Source organism: Rhopalosiphum padi, chromosome 2 (assembly GCF_020882245.1).
Source record: "Rhopalosiphum padi isolate XX-2018 chromosome 2, ASM2088224v1, whole genome shotgun sequence".
Lineage (NCBI taxonomy): Eukaryota > Metazoa > Arthropoda > Insecta > Hemiptera > Aphididae > Rhopalosiphum > Rhopalosiphum padi.
This window is the reverse complement of record NC_083598.1, coordinates 71035462-71057047: the sequence shown is the minus strand read 5'-3', so window position 1 is coordinate 71057047 and position 21586 is coordinate 71035462. Positions and strand designations below refer to the sequence as shown.

Sequence of the window (21586 nt, the reverse complement as noted above, 5' to 3'; positions counted from 1 at the left end):
CGACTAGTTTCATGGGTAATAATGCTACGATTTAAAAAAAGCTAGTTTTGTATTTTACAGTGATAGATAACCAAGTGATATATATACTAATAAAAGGTTTAACAGCAATTATGATTTTTTTTAAACGATCATTTTATTTTTATAATGTACAAATAAACAATGTAGCAAAAGTTATTTAAGAAAATGAAATACATAGGTTATTAAATGCTTGTTGGTGGTTATACCAATGAGTTAGGCATGATCAGCATAAAGAAGTTTTTCGACGATGAGAGAATCAAGACATATGCGGACATCTATGACTACTACGCGTTTTTTCATGCGTAATAGTTTTTATACATAATCTCGTACTTAGCCAACAATAAAATAAAGGATTATTTGTATATTATTACTCGTAATCGTAACTGAATTCAGTAATGTTGCGAGTGTTTGATGGGTCAATTATGTGGTCTTGAGTTTTAAAAATGGCTAAAAAGATTTACAATTTAAGATTTGAGAAACTATTATTATTTGATTGCACATTATGGGTGGTCAAATTATCTATTGCACCATTGCACGAGTTAGTGAGAACTGTAAGACTCGTTAGAGCAAACATTTCAATTTATTGAAAAATGTAATACAAATTGCCTATATCAAACACCTTAAAAGTGGAATGTATATTTATAGCAGGGATAGGCAACTAGCCTTGCAGTGGCCCGTGCTAAATTTCAAATAATTGCTTTATATAAATATAAAATATTATGATTTTTTGTATTTTATTTTATTATATTTATAAAACGTAAACATAAATTCTTATCTAGTATTGAACTATAAATGTCAATTGTAAATTAAATTGACCTTTTTTTGTTTTTGCTTTCTATGTTCTCTTCATCCCTTGCCCACTAGATTTTCACTTTAAAAATAATGATTACAAATAATTTAATAATTAAAATTATAATGCCAAGAATAAAAGATAATAACTTACTATATGATTCTGGCCAATATAATTTAATTTAGGTAATTACCTATGCTAAAATTAAATTAACTGGATTTTAGAATAGAATTTTCAAAAAAATAATTTATTATATTATTTTCAAATGTTCTACTATTTCTTGTCAGATGTGAATTTTTTTCACGCAAAATATTAAATCAAAAATAATGTTTAAAAAAGTGTTTTTAAATATTCAATAGTGATAAAAATAAATCCAACATTAGCGCTACTCGGGCACAGGTCCTAGAGATGCTCAACACCATCTAGTTTTATTGTACCCCCCCCCCCCCACACAAACAAGTTAGTAGTTTAAAATTGTAAAAAAAAATTAAGAACCAATGTCCCTTTGTAGAACAAACATTGCTATTTAAAAACAAATTACGTGATGTTTATATACAACTGACCTTATCTCATAACTAGCTATTTTTTTGTAAATTAACGGATAAAATTATAAAAACATTTTTGGCTGTTCTTGAAAATAAATAACTAATAAATAGTAAATATAATTTAAAAAACTAATTCAATTTACTAACTTAATTTTTTCTATCTACCTAAAAAAACTAATAGTTTTTATATTGTATATTTAAAAACTTTATAACTGCCTACTATATATATTATATATAGGTATATAAGTATATTATACTATTTACGCAGGACGTATTATTAAGATTTAAGTTACAGTAACAATAGTAACATTAGCAAATTCGGGTACATAAATGTAATTTATTATAATGACGTTACTTGTAAAGTTGTAACGGATGAAGTATATACCTATGATAGAGCAATAATACTAACCTGTATACGAAGATGGATATTATCTATGTAGTAAATACAATGGACAAACAAACCGATTGACCGACGGATAACGATTGAATTGGCGCAAACAACGGAGATTGTCAAGTAATTACCAAAAATGTATTATTGTTTTATAATAAACTATTTATTTATATATATATTATATACACATAAAGCCATAATGTAATATTATAGCTTAATACCTAAATACTTATATCTATATATACTTGTGCAGTTTGTGTACAGTTTCATGAACATAATATAGTTAACGTAATTTCCTATGATTATAATAATAAAAAAAAAATTACATTTACCAAAATATCAGAGTTAAGTATTTTTTTTAACAAAATAAGTTAAATAAATATTTATAAATAACCTTATTTTTACCCGATCCATGAATATGTCGTTATAAATTACGGTTCTTTTCATCTTTCGATAATTGATATAAATATATGTATATATGTGAGCAACATTAAAACATTGTAATTTGTAATAGTGTTTGTAACATCAGTCGATTTCCAACGATTTAAATGCAGTTGATACGGACTTCTTACTCTTTTTTGGCCTCTTTGATTCATCGACTTTGTATTGATAGTCGTTTTCTAATAAAGGCTTCATTAATTTCATCCATTCGATAAATTGAGCTGTAAAATCAAAATGCAATTACCAATTGGTGTTTTTATTATTCCTTTTTCTTTTATCTAAACTGACTAAATCAAAAAGAAAAACTATCCGAATTATTCGTATACATATTATTATTGCTTAGGTACAATTATAATAATATAGGTACCTATTATATGGGGGCATAACACGATTGCGCAATGCGCACTTTTTATCTTTTTATATTTGAGAAAATACAACACGATTGCGCATCTTTTACCTTTTTTCTTTGAGCAAACGCAAATATTTAAATAAATACTAAGTCAAAACAATTCAAATTACCAACATTAATAATAACGTAATACGTACAGTAAAAAAAATCGTATAATACATCACAGTAATGATGTGTCAAAAAAAGGAATAATATACCGATGTTCGTTTATAAAAATAAAGAATCAAGATGTACTCGTGTAAAGACGATAATAATAATAATTAATAACGTAATACGGTGTAATCAATCAATAATTAAAAATAATACATCACAGTAATGTATTATTACAAGTCAAAAAAAAAAAATCAAGTTCTTTTAACTTTTAAGCACAAAAACGTAGTCTTAGGTTAGATTACAATTATACATCATCTGATACCGCTTTTCCATCGATTTTATGGGAAACTAAACCTTCAACAGAAGCATGAACAACCAATAGGCCAGAATCTTTCCATAGCCACAATAACGCTTAGTTCTATACATTTCATCCATCTATTTACCAAGTTATACATATTTTATTTTATTCAAAGTAAATCTTATTAAAAAAATATATATAGTACAAAACAACAAAATATTAAAAAGCCTCGTAAAGAGCAAGAAGAAAATATTGCATTCCTAGTAAATATACTTGGAAAAAAAATATAAAAATGATGAGATATCTTAAAAAAATTATTTTCTGATATTATAGGACCACATATTTGTGTTAAAAAGTTATAAGAACTTGATTTTTGTAATATTTTTTTTTTATGTGTAATAATAAATTACTGTGATGTACTTATTATTTTTATTTTTACTTTTTTTGACTACGTTCTACGTTATTATTAATGTTGGTAAATTTTTGAATTAATATTTATTTAAATATTTGTATTTACTCAAAGAAAAAAGGTAAAAGGTGCGCAATCGTGTTGCACTGCTATATGGAGTGTGATTTTCTTCTTGCACTCACCGTGGTGAGCCATACTTTTTAAACCTTCTTATCCCAGCAAACATTCATAATAAATTAGTACTAATCTAGTTTTTCTTTTTAAATTATTAATTACATTTTAACCAATTTCGTGTATTTAATGATTTTATCTCGTTTTACGAAAACAAATAACAATATAGGTATAAACTTTCAATTAACAAATGCAGAAACCTATTTAATAGTTTTAAATTTCTATAAAGACAAAATTTTAAGATTTAAAGAAAATTGCAATGTAAGAAGTTACAACAACCCGTGTAGGTATATAATGTGCTGAAATTCTGAATAGATTAGTGATATTGATTAATATAGGTAATAGCAGATTTATAATTGATACTTATTTGGTATACCTACAAAATGTCATTATACACTATAATCAAGGTATCTCGGCGTGCAATTTCCAATCAATAATTTTTAAATAAGATTTTGGTGAATTACTACTTCATAGTTCATGCATAAACTTAAATTAAAAATACATATAACTAATATGATGTTCCCTTCTGAGGTTTCCAATGTATTGAGGTAAGTATCAGGTAAGGTAATATCGCGTGTATATGTTAATATCCTATCAATTACATTATTATAATAATTTCTATTACAAACTATTCAAATAGCAGAGTATACATGGATTGGTGGATATCAGAATGTGTATAGCGAGAAAGGATGGACATGGTGGACAGCCAGAAAAAATCGTCCAAAAACACAAAAGTTACGAGTGTCTTCCATTCATAAATTATTTTAATTCATAATATGTGAATAAGTAAAAAACACGTTTACGCGTTACTGTCGTTAACGTGACGACGACCTAATTATCAATGTGTATAGGTACAATACTCGTGACACGTATAGCGATAGGCAATTTAATATGTATAAATAATAAAAATAAAAATCTCACATGTTTAAAAAGTAGCAACGATAATGGAAAGATCAAAGAGGGGCTTAAATTAAAATCGCACGCATCCGCTGGTCGGGTCAAAACGCGCGATTTAACCCCTGCGGTATACCCGTAAATGATATGATAAATTGCAATCACGATAACACCGACCTAATATCACATGTATATGTGATAATAACATTATGCATTCGTATGAATATATTTTAATATTCCATTATATTTCATATATACCTGTACGAAGACACAATACTCTCGCATCACCCCCACCACAAAATTTCCGTACACACCAATATTATATTATTATGCAACCGTGGCGGACCTTGAGAACCTACTTACCTATATAAACGTAATATGTATGTATAGCCTAACCTATATATTATATATATATATATATCAGTTGCGTTCGTAGTAGTAATCATCATAATTAGGATAGTGCGTCCGGACGACTGCATAAAAAATAATAAATATTTTTGCAATTTTGCATAAACAATATTACTATACGCCTGCTACATTTGTGTGCGCGTGCTTTTTGTCGTGCGAGTCGTGCACGTAACTAGTTAACCCTACACATAATATTATTGCAATATAGGCCCTATTTATATACTGTACATCATATACACAGTCTATTTAAGAAGTCATCTGTACCTATCTACCTATATAACTCGGCGACCTTACTCTATTAAGGTACCGATCGATACGAGACACATATTATAATATATAGACTAATATTATAAACATGAATATATTTTATTTTATTTTTATATTATACAGCGCACATAATATGGCGTATAATACACTTTTCCCGTTATAATTGTATGGAATTAAATAAAAACCGTATACTTATGATATTATTATACATATTTATATCAGATACCACGGGCTTTCGCATTGTCGCGACGGTAGAAAAAGAAAATTGAAATCGCTCTGTATAATAGCTAGTATGCACAACCGTACACATAGGTCGTGCACGACACACATTCTTGTATGCCTATTTGATCGTTAATCGTTACCTATATAGCTATATACTTTGGATGAGGACGAATATATTGTTTGCACGCATGCGTGTGTGATGGATACGCGCGGCTGCATAATATTATAATATTGTGACTTATAATGTACACGGGACTTACATATTACATGTTATATTGTATAAGAATATATAAAGTTGTAACAGTTGTATATATTATTATGCGTACCGTGCGTTTTCTCGCTGGATTGCGCCAGACCACCGTAGTCTTCGGGCAGACACTGTTTCGGCACCGCTCCGTAAATTTTCTCCACGTCCCTTTCCGTGTAGAAATGCACCTGTAACAAAGCCGCCCGACGACAACGATTAAATCGAATTTCGTCGTTAAAAAATATTATATAAATATGCAGATTACAGATGGTAGATCTATAGCGATTCGTATACATAACGATTTCGTTTTGCATACTATTATAAGGTAGCTTCACATGATGTCGTCATGATATACTTAGAACTTAGATCGATAACTCGTCACACACCATATTATTATAATAATATATAATAACCTATATTGCTATATACTTAAGTATATCTTACAAAAATTATTATTTTTATTATTTTACGAATTAAATCAGTTTTTTTAATTTAATAAAGTAACATAATATGCGTATAGCTGCATTTTAATAACGACACATCATGTTCATATTTATATATTAATTATACACGCACAAGCGTATTATACAATCCATATGATTACCTACGTCATAATAATGTTAAATGGTTTACTCATTTGGATATTAGGACTTTAGTATTTTGCCTGGAGCGACGGCGTACGCCCATCAATCAGTGAGATGTCGTCGTAGGTATTTCACTTACTCGCGCATTAATCGCTTAGTTTAGTCTTTTACGTTGTATAACATATTATACATCATTAGATATTATTTTTGGCATTTTATAAAAAGCGTCTATATAGTCTGATAAATGACAAATTGGTTTGGATATATTATCTTGTCACCGCCTAACAACACTATAATGTAAACGAGATGTGGCATGCGTAGCTCAGCCGTGGCTGAAATGAAGGCAAGTAGTGTTATCCTATGAAACTGGTGACTTCGGTAATAAATATGAAAAATTTAGGAGCTAATCTGCAGTTATCGCTACACTAGATATTGTTAAATAATACTCCAATATGCTAATATAATGTATCATAGCTATAAATTTATTAAATAAATACCTAGAGTAAAACTTCAGTTAACGGTCACCTCTATATAACGGTCATTTTTTTGATCCCGTAAAGTGTTATGCGAAAATACATTAATACATCTGTCATCTATATAGCGGGAACTCTAAATAACGGTCATTATTTCTGGTCCCTTATTCGGTGACCGTTACATGGAAGTTTTTCCTTTTATAATTGTATTTCGAAATACAAACAATTTTTAAAAATATATGTTTCGCGAAAACCTTCCTGTAATAGTTTTAGAATATTACATTGTTATGTTACCAGGGAACTTAAAAGTTTATATTCCTGGAACATTTGTAACAGTTCTTTGCACGGTGGGTACTGTATAAATGGTTGAGACTTGAGATTTAATTCAAAACAACTGAGACCGTAGTGTATTAGTTTTCTCAACAGTAGGTATTACTATAGGTATTAAATGGTTAATTGAATGGTTATATTCGGCGAGTTAGACTCTAGCAGTATATATATTTATAGCACAATGTTTACTGTAGTGATTTATAGTAATGGAAAGTTTGACTCAAAGTTACGTTATGTGTCAGGTGAAATTTTGAGGGAGTGTATAAGTAATAGGTATACAAAAAATAATTGTTAAATGTATATGTGTGCTATTTAAAATAAATAGTAAATAAAACAATATCAATAACATTTTAAACCCATAACAGATTAAACAAGTAAAACTATATAAGAAAAAAAAATAGGTAGTCATTCTGATTGTATAGTATATATAAAGTGTATAGTAGACAGTAAACACTATATGGTATATGTCTCTATATGACTATATGTGGACCACGGGCTATAGTTAAAGCTAGAAGCTAGCGGTATGTTCAGAAATACACCTAGATATACTCGTATTTCGATACATTCGTATTTTCGTCATGTAATTTGAAAGAAATTTTTTGTTTTATACTGACACAAAGGTCCAAAAAAATCAATTAATATATTTTATTTTAGTTTACATAATATCAGCAGACACTAAAAAAGCGATAACTAAAAATAATTAATTATAATTTATATTTACCATACTCAACAGCTCCTTTTTCATGAAAGGTTTTAACAGCATCATAATTTTGTCAACAATTGACTGCGTGTTCAGGACGTGTATACCCTTTAGACGAACAGGTAAACCTTCCTAAAGTCATAATGTAATAACAAACAAAATTAATTTTTACTTTAAAAACCATATTTTAAATATGTAAATGAATGTAATATTTAAACAACTAATTAATTAAAAAATTAATACCTAATCTTACCTACTCCTGGATTTTATTTTATTTTAATATATTTAATGGGATTCAAGTTTTTATCTATGTTGAAACAAAGAGTTATAATAAATAATGTATTGGTATTTTACAAAAATAAGCATACAATAATTAAGTGTTCATCGTAAAAACAAGTTATTACTTATTACCAAATATTTTTATTAATTTATTAGAATAAGCGCATCGTTATATAATAATAGGTATCTTGCCTAGTATTAATACTTAATATATCACATAGTTCATTACACTACGATATTTAACAAAACTACTATGGTCTATAGGCCAAGGTCGTGCAACAAACTTTTACATATTAGCAATAGAACTATTAGTAGATATATTATCAATAGTAAAAGTTAAATTTTTCCTATAATATTAGTTGAGTATATGAGGATATTTTCTAAATATGCGAAATACCATTCTTGCACTTTATGGTTACGCAAACTAACAAAACAATAAATTTATTAGTTTTTAATCTGAAATGTATTCTATATACTGTATTGGACTGAAAAAGCAGATGACAAAAAATAACGAACACACAAATTATAGACACTCTGTTCCCTTTTCCAATGCAAAATATGAAAAAATATGAAAATATCGAATTCTACACATTTGATTTTTTTTTTTTTTTTTGTAGTATGCATAGTAATTATTACTAATTAGCTGCAAGTGCATTTTCATATATGGGCTATTGCAGGTTATATCAAATGAACAATTATCATTTTACGATACAAAAAATAAATGTGAATTTGTATTTTAATTAAAAGATAAAATACATAAAAGATACACTTATTGGCTAAGTATTAATGAAATATTTTACTTCACATGAGTAATATTTAACTTTCTTTACCATTGTATTTTATTGTGAATATTTTGATTTCAGTTATAATAGTAGTTATAAGCTATATACATCGGTCTTTCAAGTAAGAAAAATCATATTTTACCAGCATGTCATTTAACTTCTTATTTGATAAATATAACCAATAATTAATTTTTAATTAAATTCAATACCTAATCATATATTAATATATTATACAAATTGGCATGTCTATAACGCCCAGTAAACACGTACTTATATATAAGTTTTAAACAACACGTTATTATTTTGGCTTCAATGCGAAATAAATTAAAAAGGAAAAAATGCATTGATATAATAATAAAAGATTTAGTTGATTATTTATGTTAATGTCAATAATTAGGTACTACTCAACAATGGCGAGTGATCTTTTTATCGCATTAAAAAAATATCAAATATTCGTATTTTTATAAAATGAACAATGTTAGTTATTAGTTGTAATGGTATAATAGATGCGGTTAAACAATATTATTATAAATAATATTATCATCGAAATATAAATCATTCAAATAAGTAATAAGTCCCTGTATACAATATTAAAAAAAAAATGTTTTGATTACTAAATTGTAAGTTTAGAATTCCGCTTTTCCGCGAATTAAAAAGCTGCGGCGATACGAAACTAATTTTATTAAACTTATTCTAGTCTTAATTTTAGTATCTAAATTTTCTTAAAAGCAAGTTAGGTATATGTTAATTGTTGTTTAACTCTAGCTCACGCGTTACTAAACAAATTTGCACTAAGAAGAACCAATTTTGTGGTGTTAGCTTTAATTAAATATTACTTAAATAGTGAATTGACGCACTATAAAACTTAAAAATGAAAATATTATCTTATTGCTCTTTATTATTAATTTTTATTATTGATATTTTAATTTTAAATCGATTTATGACTAAATATGAAAGTTTTTATGGATTAATTGAAAATTAAAATTACAAAATTATTATTTAGTAATGTGGTAAACAGTTGCCACCCGTTCCTTGTTTTTGGTAAAGAAAAAAAAAGATAAAATTATGATTATATCAACTTTAAGTTATATATTAGGCTAATTAACTCTAATATTAAAGCTATAATAACACGAAATTGATTCTGTTGAAAGCAAGTTTGCTGTTGTGCTTAAGTCAGAGAAAAAATATAGTTCACCGTAAGCTGCGATTCGACATAAATTATTAGTTTATTTAATTTTAAATTTATTACAATATTCACAATTGCGTATGCACTTCAAACAGTTAAACATTAAGGTACAACATGTCAACATTACTTAATTAAAATAAAAGAGGTACGTTTATAATGTATCCAATACTAGGTGAGTAGGTACATCACGTTTGTATATTCTTGTCAACCTTGATCTAATTATTTGACCCATTCGCAAAACCAGAAAAAAAGTAAACAACTGAAATGTGGCCAATAATAGTGAGTAGTGCATTTATTGAAAATATGTTATTAAAATACTTAAATAGTTAAGTATACCGGTAATTGGTAAAACAATTACCTAGTTTTATTTTGTTTAATTGTTTTTGTGCTGAAATAATTGTACAAAAGTCCGTACCTATGTATATTACGTGATTATCCCAATAAAAAAATATAGGCGATATATATTTTTGATCCAACTATTACATTTTTCTCGAACATGATGACTTTCTGATTAAACTACAAACCACCTTTGATGCAGCCTACTGGCCTAACCTTGCCAGTAAATCAATTATAGTAATAAAAAGTAGGTACTTATTTAATATGAAAAAACATTTATTGTTTTTATTCAACACCTACAATCTATAGTGAAAAAATCCACTTTTACATATTATAAATTATATAAGTGCCTATAATAAAATGCTTTATTGTGTAAATACTTGTATAAAAGTGAAGAATTTTCTGAGTGAAGATATGCTCAGTCTGGTGAGATGACCCAATCGGACACCGCGCATGTCAAATAAGAATATATACCCGGGACAAGTACCGTCCACCTTGAAACACGCATCCATTGCCATAATCAACAACTTTACACCATCGTTGAACACATATTTATTGGCCTCGAAAATTCGTAGTTTGTGGTAGATGATTTGGTAGTCATTTGGGCTGCGAATCGGCAAACATCCGTAATCTCTGCAAATACACAATGGGATTAAGCAGTGTAATTAAATCATTTTATTTAAAAAATAAAAATTTTGTTGTAACGCTATTGGCCATAGATAATTATACAAATATCTTATAATGGTTTAGATTCTATAAGTGGATCTGGAAAATTTATGTTTTTGATTTTACAATAATTCAGTTTTTGAGGGTGGTATGTAACTATAGCTAATATAAGTTATAGTACTTACAAATAAGCACCAAAATAGTTTCATTTCATATTTGTTTTTTAGTTTTTAGTATATTTAATTTCATAAAAATTTTAATTTTACATTTATAAAGACTTAAAACCATCTTACAATTATAATTTATTATTATTCATTCAAAGTATATTTCAAAAATATAGAACTGCGTTTATTTGACAAGCATTTTTAATATAAGCTGAATACATTAATCAAAAGCATAGATAATAATAATATAGTAAATAGAGTTCCACTCTAAATTAGTGAACACTTTTAAATTCAATACTTAAATATCACAAAACAGTAAATAATCTACTCAAGGATGATTGTATGAAGGATGACAACTTTTCACTTTAAATAATTTTTGTATACTAAATTGTATGATAATGATAAAATATTATCAAATAATTATAACACCATACAAATGTTTTTATTTGGATATTTTTCATTAAGTTACAAAAAAAATATAGTGTTGATAAATTTGTTTAGTTTAATTAGTTTAATGACTGTGCAGTATACCAGTAAGTACTTTTACATTCTACGTACCTACTTATATATATATATGGGTACATAATAATATCTATGAATAAGAATGTATAGTAGAGTCTCATTAATCCGGACTTGTTGGAACCCTTCCGGATCACCAAAAATCCAAATTAAACGAAATCAGCTTTAAAAAGTTTATAACTAAGTAGTATATATTAGTATATTACACACATTAAACAAATAATTATATCTAATATTTGACTTTATACATCCTTATTTCTATGAAAAACGATCATTGTTTTTCAAAATATTTTAAATTTAAATTATTCAGATTATTTTTATCTATCGAAAAAGTGTGAAAGATAAAATAAAATAAAAATATATAGTTATCTAGGTAACAACTAACATGTCGACTTTAGGATAAGTATATTATTATTATATATATATATTGATTCAAACATTATTAGTTATACAAACATCTATATAGTTGTTTCCATGTTTAATATTAAATCTTAAATGAAAACATCTTCATCGTCCAAACCTACACATAAGATAGTATTATGTTTTAAGAATTTAACATACCTACCTACAATACAGTAAATTACAAAACATCATTTAGGTAATTCTTTTATACATTTTTCTTAATTTGTTGACAAAAAATATGGCACTTAGTTAAAGTCATATTTAAATTCTATTAGACATTTGTGCATACCGATTACCAGGATACTTAAGCATTATCTAAGTTTAATAGTAAACACTGTGTGGTGTGTGTGTGTGTGTGTGTCAAAATTCAAAAATTTATATGCAAACTTATCCTAGCTAGAAGCGATTAAAACAATGTTTTAAATCGTATTTTCAATTTTACACGTATTAAAATGTTATTACTCGTTACCAATAATACAAATTAAAGCGACCTTCAATAATCAGGTACCTATACATATAAATATTGCATGATGTATATTATACAATTACATAGCGTACTGAATATTTATTACAATATTCTATTATAAATTAATATTAAACGTAATCATTTACTAGACACTACGAAAGTACGAAATAATGATTTTGTAAAACGTTTAATGATGTAAATTGTAGGTATACATTTTATAAGATGTTAAAATAATATTATCATCTTACGTATTTGAAATTATTATGTGTTATTATTTCACAATAAAAGAAAATATTGTTATCGATTAAGAGATCCGTTAATATTTAACTACCTCTATAATTCTGGTCTAATATAAATTCGTATTTTAACGTTGTAAATACTTACTAAAGAATTTTACAGAAAAATGGAAAAAACGCGGATAATGCAAAAAAAAATGACGTGTAAGCGTTTATTTTGTAAACTGGGAATGTGTTTGAGTAGTAAATAGTTATAACACTGTATGTACAATAATTTAAAATTTAAAAAAATGTTTACAATGTATTTCAATTTTTTAGTTTTGTTAAGTACTATATTTTTTTTTTATCTCTCTAATACGAATAAAATACAATAATATTCCCAGGTTAATTATGCTTTTAAACTATTTTTAAATTTGTTTTTATCAATGTAAGTTAAAAGGACAAATTTGTGTTTAGTAGCTTCAATTTTGTGTAGTAAATTTTAACAATGAGTGGATTTATCTATTATATAATTTAAAGATAAGATTATCTGTATTTTCTCTTAGGTCTTTTACGATATTTTAATTTTTAGGCTAATTATGAAATACATGAGTTTTTAAATTGTAATATTTAAATACCTACCTAATTATAGCTTGCTTAAACATTGAAATATCGTAAAACACACAAAAAAATAATACAAATAATGTTTTTACTTTTAAATTTTAAATGTTGATAATAAGTCAATTATCTTTACTAAGAATATTATTAAAGATTATCATACAAAATTGGAACCGCTGAACTCAAAATTAATATGTCGTACGTTTGTAAGACGAAGTGTCATGTGTAGATGAAGTATCTTTTTAATTCAGGAACCGTTGGCGTCGAAACCCTAACCAAAATATCACTCAGAAAATAAACTATATATTGATAAATTATTTAACTATTTTTTAATTATTATATTATTATTACTGCACATTAGTTATTACTTATTATTTATGAGATTTTTGATATCTGATAAGTAGTTAAGTATTCTTTTATATTTCCTTAAACCTGTATTAAAGTTAATTTATTATAATGATAAATATTTCAACATAAATAGTGTAAATGTTTTTAATTGTTATTTTTGTTACTTACTATTTCCTGGTTAACATAATTATAGGTTTTATAATGGTAATTTTCCAAATAGGTATATTTAAAATAAGACAAGACATTTAAATAACAAAATCATTGGATTGAATCTATAGTAGTGTAATTAGTGAATTAACTATACAAGTATACTAGGTAATTAAATTAATAATTAAATGTTTTATACTTATATGTATAAATAAGTTATTACGATTAAAAATATTTCTATGAGTAACGATAAAAAATATAATATATATTATATCACCATTTTTTCAACTTATTAGTTTTTAGCTACCTATTTCCAAGGATTTAATTAATTTGTTCATTATTTGAAAACCATACTAAAATCATTTACAGATTTACACATATCAGGAGAAAATATTACATTAATTTCATAATAATCCAATCATATTTTGTGTTATATACCTACGAGATTATTGATTATTATATTAACCTTAGCCAAAATGTTCTAACATGTAATTATTTTATATACTAAACTATATCGAAATACTTGAAGGTTGAGCTATCAGTTTTTATTGTCATTTGTGACTCTGCTGTTGTTATAATATTTCTGTTTTTACAGTAGACAATAAAAATATATGATGGATTTTGACCTCTCGTGAAATTAGACCTGTAATTTACATTTGTATGACGAAAAAAATAACCTATAGTTCAGTGGTTTCCTGTCGAGAACTTTATTTTATAATCACCTATACAGGGTGATTACATCATAAACGACATAAACTATAAATGTCTTTGCAAATATTTGTTTTAAATTATATGAAATTATTACAAAAGTACTCTTTACTTATCGTTATTATTTATTAAGTTTTTAATTTTTTGAATGACTCCATGTATTTTTGATTTCCTATTCCGCTACACGATTTTGTTTGTCACTCTACTCTTCCCATCAAAACATTACATATTTTATTAATAAACTACTCATTCAAGGTTCAATTTAAATTAATAAAGTTATATAAAAAAAATATTTTTTCAAAAACGTAAATAGTTTTTGATATAAAGATTTATTTATCTTTCTATTTCTATTTATTGATTTCAGAAAAAAGGATTATCTAGTAATCAGTATAAAGTTTAAGAAAAATTTAATCAACAATAATTTACATTTTCCATTATTGTTTTATTTATAATATAAAGTTTCAAAATTCGAAATATTGCATAAAACCAGTTAACAATCTGTACTTGAATACTTCAAATATTGTGATTCAATTATTAAAATTAATTATTCATAACCTTTAATAACATATATAAATCCTATATTATATACATTTACACATGGTATATTTTTATTTTTACTAACGAATAGGTATATTGTGTTTATAATATACACACATTTAATACACTTTTATATATTGTACCTAAATAAATATAAATAAAATAAAATTTGAATCAGGTTAAGATCAAAAATATTTAACAAACAAAAGCTAAATATTATTGCAATTAATAATTTTATTTAGCAGTCAATATGACGTACTAAAGTTACATGTACATTTATAATATTCCTTTAGGAGATTTAAATTTATGTATTATATAGGTATACGTATGTTGTATGTGTAAACTGTTTTTTTAAACATTAATTCAGACACTTCCTATTTATTAATATGTAATACCAAGCCTTGTCAATATTCAAAGTGTCCTGCAACTTGGACCACTTAATTAACAATTTATTATTGTGTAAAACATATTACAGGTATATTAGAGCATTATTACAATGAGAACATATTTACATACCTACCGACTGCAATGAAACGCCCACCTTCCTTAACATGTAGACTTTAGTGTAATGTTTGAAGTAATAAGTTATTACTGAACTATATAGACAAAGAGAATACAGAATACTACATATTTTTTATTTCGGTTGTTAAATGTTAAATTATTTATTACAAGCAAGGTAAACTCAAATTAAAGTTAAAAACAAAAATTAGAACATACATATTTAAAAATTATAAATCAATAAGTCACGGTTCACGGTTTATGTATGATAAATTCGAATAAACCGGTTTTTTAGTACACTAAATAAAATAATATACCTTTGTAGGTACCTAGTTATTAAGACTCAATATATACTATATAGGTACTTACTAATGAAACTCTTTATTATACATGTTCTTACAACAAGTTTTACAAGGAACAACTTAGTAACCCAACATTAAATATCCTTCAAAAGTTTAGATATATTGGATAATCGTAGTAATAATAACCACAAAAGAAGAAAATGGAATAAGTTTACTTACAAAATGTTCAAGGCATTGACGAGTTCTGGCCTGGAAATATCACGATTTGCAAAAAATTCTGGAGTTTCTGTTTTAAGTGTATAGTAAATTTCTATGCAATTTCTGGTTTGTTCCATATCAAAAAAGCAACTGTGGTAAAAAAGTATCAGCATTTCCTCTGAAAAATAAAGCAGTGATTAATTCAAATATTTATTATACTATTTATAACATTTATATATTATACAAGCAATTATACCTATACATAAATACGTCTTATAAAAGCATATATTATACTAATATTTATAATCCTCTATATATTAGATAGGTAAGTTTATGTTCACTGCTTAAATTTAAACTAATATATTATTTAAATTTCTAATTTGATAGTTCTAATAGGAAGCTATTTTTAAAGTAAAATTGGTGTATATTTTTTTCCTATAACCCACAATTATTATCTATGCCTGTACAATTAATATTTCAAAGTATTTAATTTGCTAAAAAAAGTAGAAACTATAAATGTAGGTAATTAATACTTCAATAATTCTGTTTATGAATTATAGAAATAAAAAAATAAACAAAATAATTGCATATTTCCGTATTATTTGCTTTGGAATATGCTTGTTATACACAATGACAATGTCACAATATATTTATGCTTTGAAAAATGTTTGTTTTACTTTGTTGATAAATATTAAAAGGTTAATAAACCTAATAAACAAATGATAACTTATATACATAGGTGATAGGTACAAGTATTTTCTATTTTCATGACCAATTATTGAATTATGATTGTATAAAATAAGTTATCTAATACTATACTGATGAATAATAATATATTTATCCAAGAATTAGCCAAGTTGTAGTCTAATAGGTGTTCAATACTTTAAAACAGGCGTACCGCAATATTATCTGTAGTAAAAATGTATTTAAATATTAACCGGTAGAGCTCTTTTATAGATTTTATTAAACAGAATACCAAACTCTTCACTTCGGGTTACTGTTTTTGATCTTTATACTTTGCTTTTGTTCAATCCATTATTGAATACGACGAGTTGTCGTTTGGCACCCTTACCTCGCTAATAAGGATCAACTCATCTTGAATATACCTATATTCATTTCCACATAATTGTTTGCATCATACTGAGCTTTTAGACTTAAATTAATACCACCAAAATACATCTACTTTGACATTAAGTATTATCTAATTATCCCATCTTTATACTCACATCATAATTAAATTAACTTTAGTTTATTTATACACTTCTCAATATCAAATATTTAAATATATTTAATTATCTGTAGTTTACAAACTTATATGATGTAATAACAATTGTTCAACTTCACCACATATTTACTTTGAGATTGCAATCAATTATATACAAGGTATATATTAGTTATATACCTAGGTTGTTGTAAGCTACTTTAATGTACGAAATAACACCAAATAGGTATTAACTTGAAATAAGTGTCAACCCTAACTGCTCCAAATCACATCAATATATTAATTATCATTATTAAAAAATATTTTTATACTTTTTGATGCTAACTTGTTCGTATTATATACAGGCTTTTATTTTCATTGGAATGAGAGTATTGAGACAACTCTATATCTACCCTAGACCTATATTTATGTAACTTGAAATTATTAAAAATTTACAATTAATATACCATACAATAATATTTAACTTATTATATCATATTGTTAGTTACAAATTTGTTTTCATTAGACTTCTCGTAACATATTTCAACATAAATTAAATGGTTAGCAATTTTTACTTATAAATAAAATACACAAGACATAATACAATAAATATAAAAATGCTTACTAATTAAAAATGTATCTCTATAATCTACTTGTTCATGTATATGTATATAAAAAATTCTGTAAATCGTAATAAAATAAGATCATTAATTCAGCAAAATCTTAAAAAAAAAACCTTGATGTAACATAAATGTATTTGTTTTAACGAAAACTTGAAGGTAAACGACATAATACAAACTATGTTAATTTAAATATGCTAAATCTAATATTTATTTTATTACATGAACAATAATTAATTTAAGTATAAATATTACCTATATGGTTAGAATTAAAAATTTGAAAATATATTTAACTTATTGAACTCAAAAATTGTTTACAAATATATAATTAGCTGTATTATATATTATATATATTATATTGCTTTCATTTTAATGTCAGTTAAAGTTTAAATCAAATTATAACTATTATGTAAAAATTATAAAATATTAACTACTATTAATTACTAGTATTAATGGGAACTAAGATAATAAAACTAACGATTTTAACAACAATTATTCTACTTAATATATTATTTAACACAAATTTTAAATAACTATAAACAGGTAACCATAAGCTAAAACAATCAACGATTACATTTAAAAACATAGAGCTAATTAGTTATTAAGAGTGACTCGTGACTCATGAATATTATAAGTATTAATTTATAAATTACCTATCCAATTTTTTAATGTTTAACAATTAATAAATATATCTTTATCATGTTTGTGTTTAAAATGTATTTAATAAAAATAAATATTATTTAGTTACTTAAAATTGTAAGTTATATTTTATGTTATCGGCGTATACGACATTATAATTAATTTTATTGCTTGTTGACAGTATTAGGTAACTATTTAATAAATAAAATCACAAATGTATTATCATAATTCAAATGAATGTTTATTAACAGCATAATTATAATAATTAATAGTCTGTGGAGGAATTAAATTATAATGACATTTAAATATATTAAAGATAGTTATAATATCGTAAAAAGTTAACAAAGACTATATTATCATTACCTATATAATATAATAATACTTTAGTATCTTAAAATAATCTGAAGAAAATCTAAGTATTAATTAAACACAGACCAATATTAGTTATAAATACTAGAAAATACTTTCTCGAGAATTATACTACATATTTCATTCAAAAAAAAAAAAAGGTACAGTAATATAATACATAATTTATAAAATATCAACGCGCATAAATATAAGGACCTAATATAGTAATATTTATTGCTATATTATAGTTTATAATATATGCCTATGTAGCTACGTATTGTAAATATGCTATCATTGTAACACCTTCATATTAATACCTAAACCGGCTAAACCTTATAACTAAAATTATTACCTATGTCTATTGTTTATAAAATAATCTAGGTTACTTTAAAATTGCATCAATAAATCCAAGTTAAGAAATAAAAACATTTACATAAACTTTATGTGTTTTCAAATGCATAGACATTTAACTTTATGAAATAGATTGGTACCTAAGATATCCACATTGAATATTTATAGATTATTCAGTTAAATTGTATTTAATATACATTTAAAAATCATAATTTTAAACATACCAATCCATATTAAATTAATTAAAAAGTTGAGTTCATGGCAATCATCTTTTTAAAACACGAATTCTATTATAATTTTATAATTGTTTGTACGTGCGATAGATATAATATATAAATAAAATAAATTATATAAATAATAATATAATACTTGCCTACACTTTTCACATATTAACAAATTAAGGTACATCAATTATATAAACTATATATCTAAAATATTGATAGTGTTTTATTTCTAAAAAACGACTTACCTGGAATATTTTGTGGTAAATGTGGTTGTGTTGCAATCCATTTTCTTAAATCTTCTATATTTTCTTTGGATATTTCTGGATTTTTTGCATATTCTTCGTCTGCTGTTATCGGCACAATTGATTTTTCTTTAATTTTTATGGATTCTAAAAAATACAAATACACCGTCAAGATTAATTTAATTGTAAAAATATCCTATCGATAATTTTTCATAGATCAAATTATTTTAAGTATAAAACAAAGTCAATAATAATCATTTAAAAAGATAATTTGAATAAAAAATATTTTAAAAGTTTAATTTAAAATAATTAGCTTTTTGCAAACCATGAATACCACTTTAATTTTTTTAGAAAAAGGCCAAAGGATACTCTAAAATAATAATATTTGGAAAATAAATAAATCAACCAAAGAACACAAGGAACATCAGAAATCAAAATATATTATTTTATATCAATTATCATAAATCAGCGATATCCTTAAGATGGTTTTATATAATTTTTAACATGCCATATAAAGTCAATTAACAAAAACGATGATTTTAATAAGTTGATAAACACTGTATTTTAAACCTTAATCTAATAAAAAAATATATTAATTAGTCTCCAACATCAACTAGTTTATCTGTAATTTTTACCGAATCCTCTTTTCTTATTTTCGCCAATCGTCAATTAACTTATAGCTCGCATTATTTATTTATGTGAATCGTCATTATTGTCATGTTTTTTTTAACTAATCTAGGTAATTCAAAATTTGGAAGAACAAATAATAATAAAAAAATCAGATGTCAGATATAGGACTTTTAATTTTATATAAACAATTATGATTTGGAATCTATAACATTGAGAGAAACTTTAATATTGAAATGGCCTAAATGACGCTTGAAAAATGAAATAATTTCCAGTGGAGTAAGAAAATGCAAATCAAGATTAAATATTTGAAAGTTATAGATCGGTTTGAGTATTTAATATAAAAGTTAGGGATATTATTATATATGCTTAAAAATAAGTGGAATTAAAAGAGTGATTGGCCAACCAAGGAAACAAGAGATCAAAAATCGCACGAATCAAAGGTAGTTACGTAGTGTAAAAAAGCATTATTTAAAATATATAAGGTGAGAAACTAAAAATAAGTTATTGAGGGTGCATAATGACTCTGTAACCGATGAGAAAGCCAGTATAGGTTAGGTTTTATTTATGAAAGGCTGGTCCTTGAGAGAAACTCAAAAAATTTCATATCGTTTTTTTTTTATTATTATATAAAACGTAATGCGTATAAGCTTACCCTTGAGAACGATTCCAGATTCATCGTCTATTAAAGGCATGATTAAATATTTTTGAAAAACGAGACCGTTAGTTTTCTATTCGAGCACAATAGGTATAGACTCATTGACCGTCGGCGATCAAATCGTTATGTTTATTCGAATACGAGATGCACGTTTCCTTCATTTGCTCCCGTAACAATAATTTATTAGATATGGAGGGGAACGGATAAACATCTATTTTAAATAAACATAGCGAAAAGTGGTGGCAAGGTCGTCGAGTATTTAGGCATACCAGTTTAATGTTACGATTCGCGTACGCGTATGTACATCTTATGGCGAATAATGTGAAGAAAACAATTTGTTTTCCTATTATTGTTAATCCCAGAACTATTCCCAAAACGTCTCTTATAGTTTACACTGTTTGTATACGGAAGGAACTATAATAAAATTCTAGAAAAACAAAAAATAATAATAATAATAAACTATAGCAGTTGCATTTAACCATTGTTATTATAAAATACGACATATGTTTCGTATTTGTTTTAAAACTACGAGGACTTGAATATTATTTGTGTCTACGCACTCTACATCGTCTGCATAATCGTTTGAAATCTAACTAAGTATAAGTGTTGAATAAT

At 25.3% G+C, this 21586-nt stretch overlaps 1 protein-coding gene across 1 annotated transcript; it reads right to left on the bottom strand.

The window, feature by feature from the left end:
• Positions 1-1885: 1885 nt before the first annotated feature.
• LOC132920038 (alpha-tocopherol transfer protein-like) lies at positions 1886-21128 on the bottom strand. The gene is made up of 7 exons (XM_060982071.1): positions 20969-21128; positions 19690-19833; positions 16083-16239; positions 10654-10906; positions 7712-7822; positions 5683-5791; positions 1886-2406 (listed from the first exon to the last, which is right to left on the bottom strand). Exons 1-7 carry the CDS (start codon positions 21006-21008, stop codon positions 2270-2272), a joined length of 951 nt encoding a protein of 316 aa, XP_060838054.1. The 5' UTR covers positions 21009-21128; the 3' UTR covers positions 1886-2269.
• Positions 21129-21586: the final 458 nt, after the last annotated feature.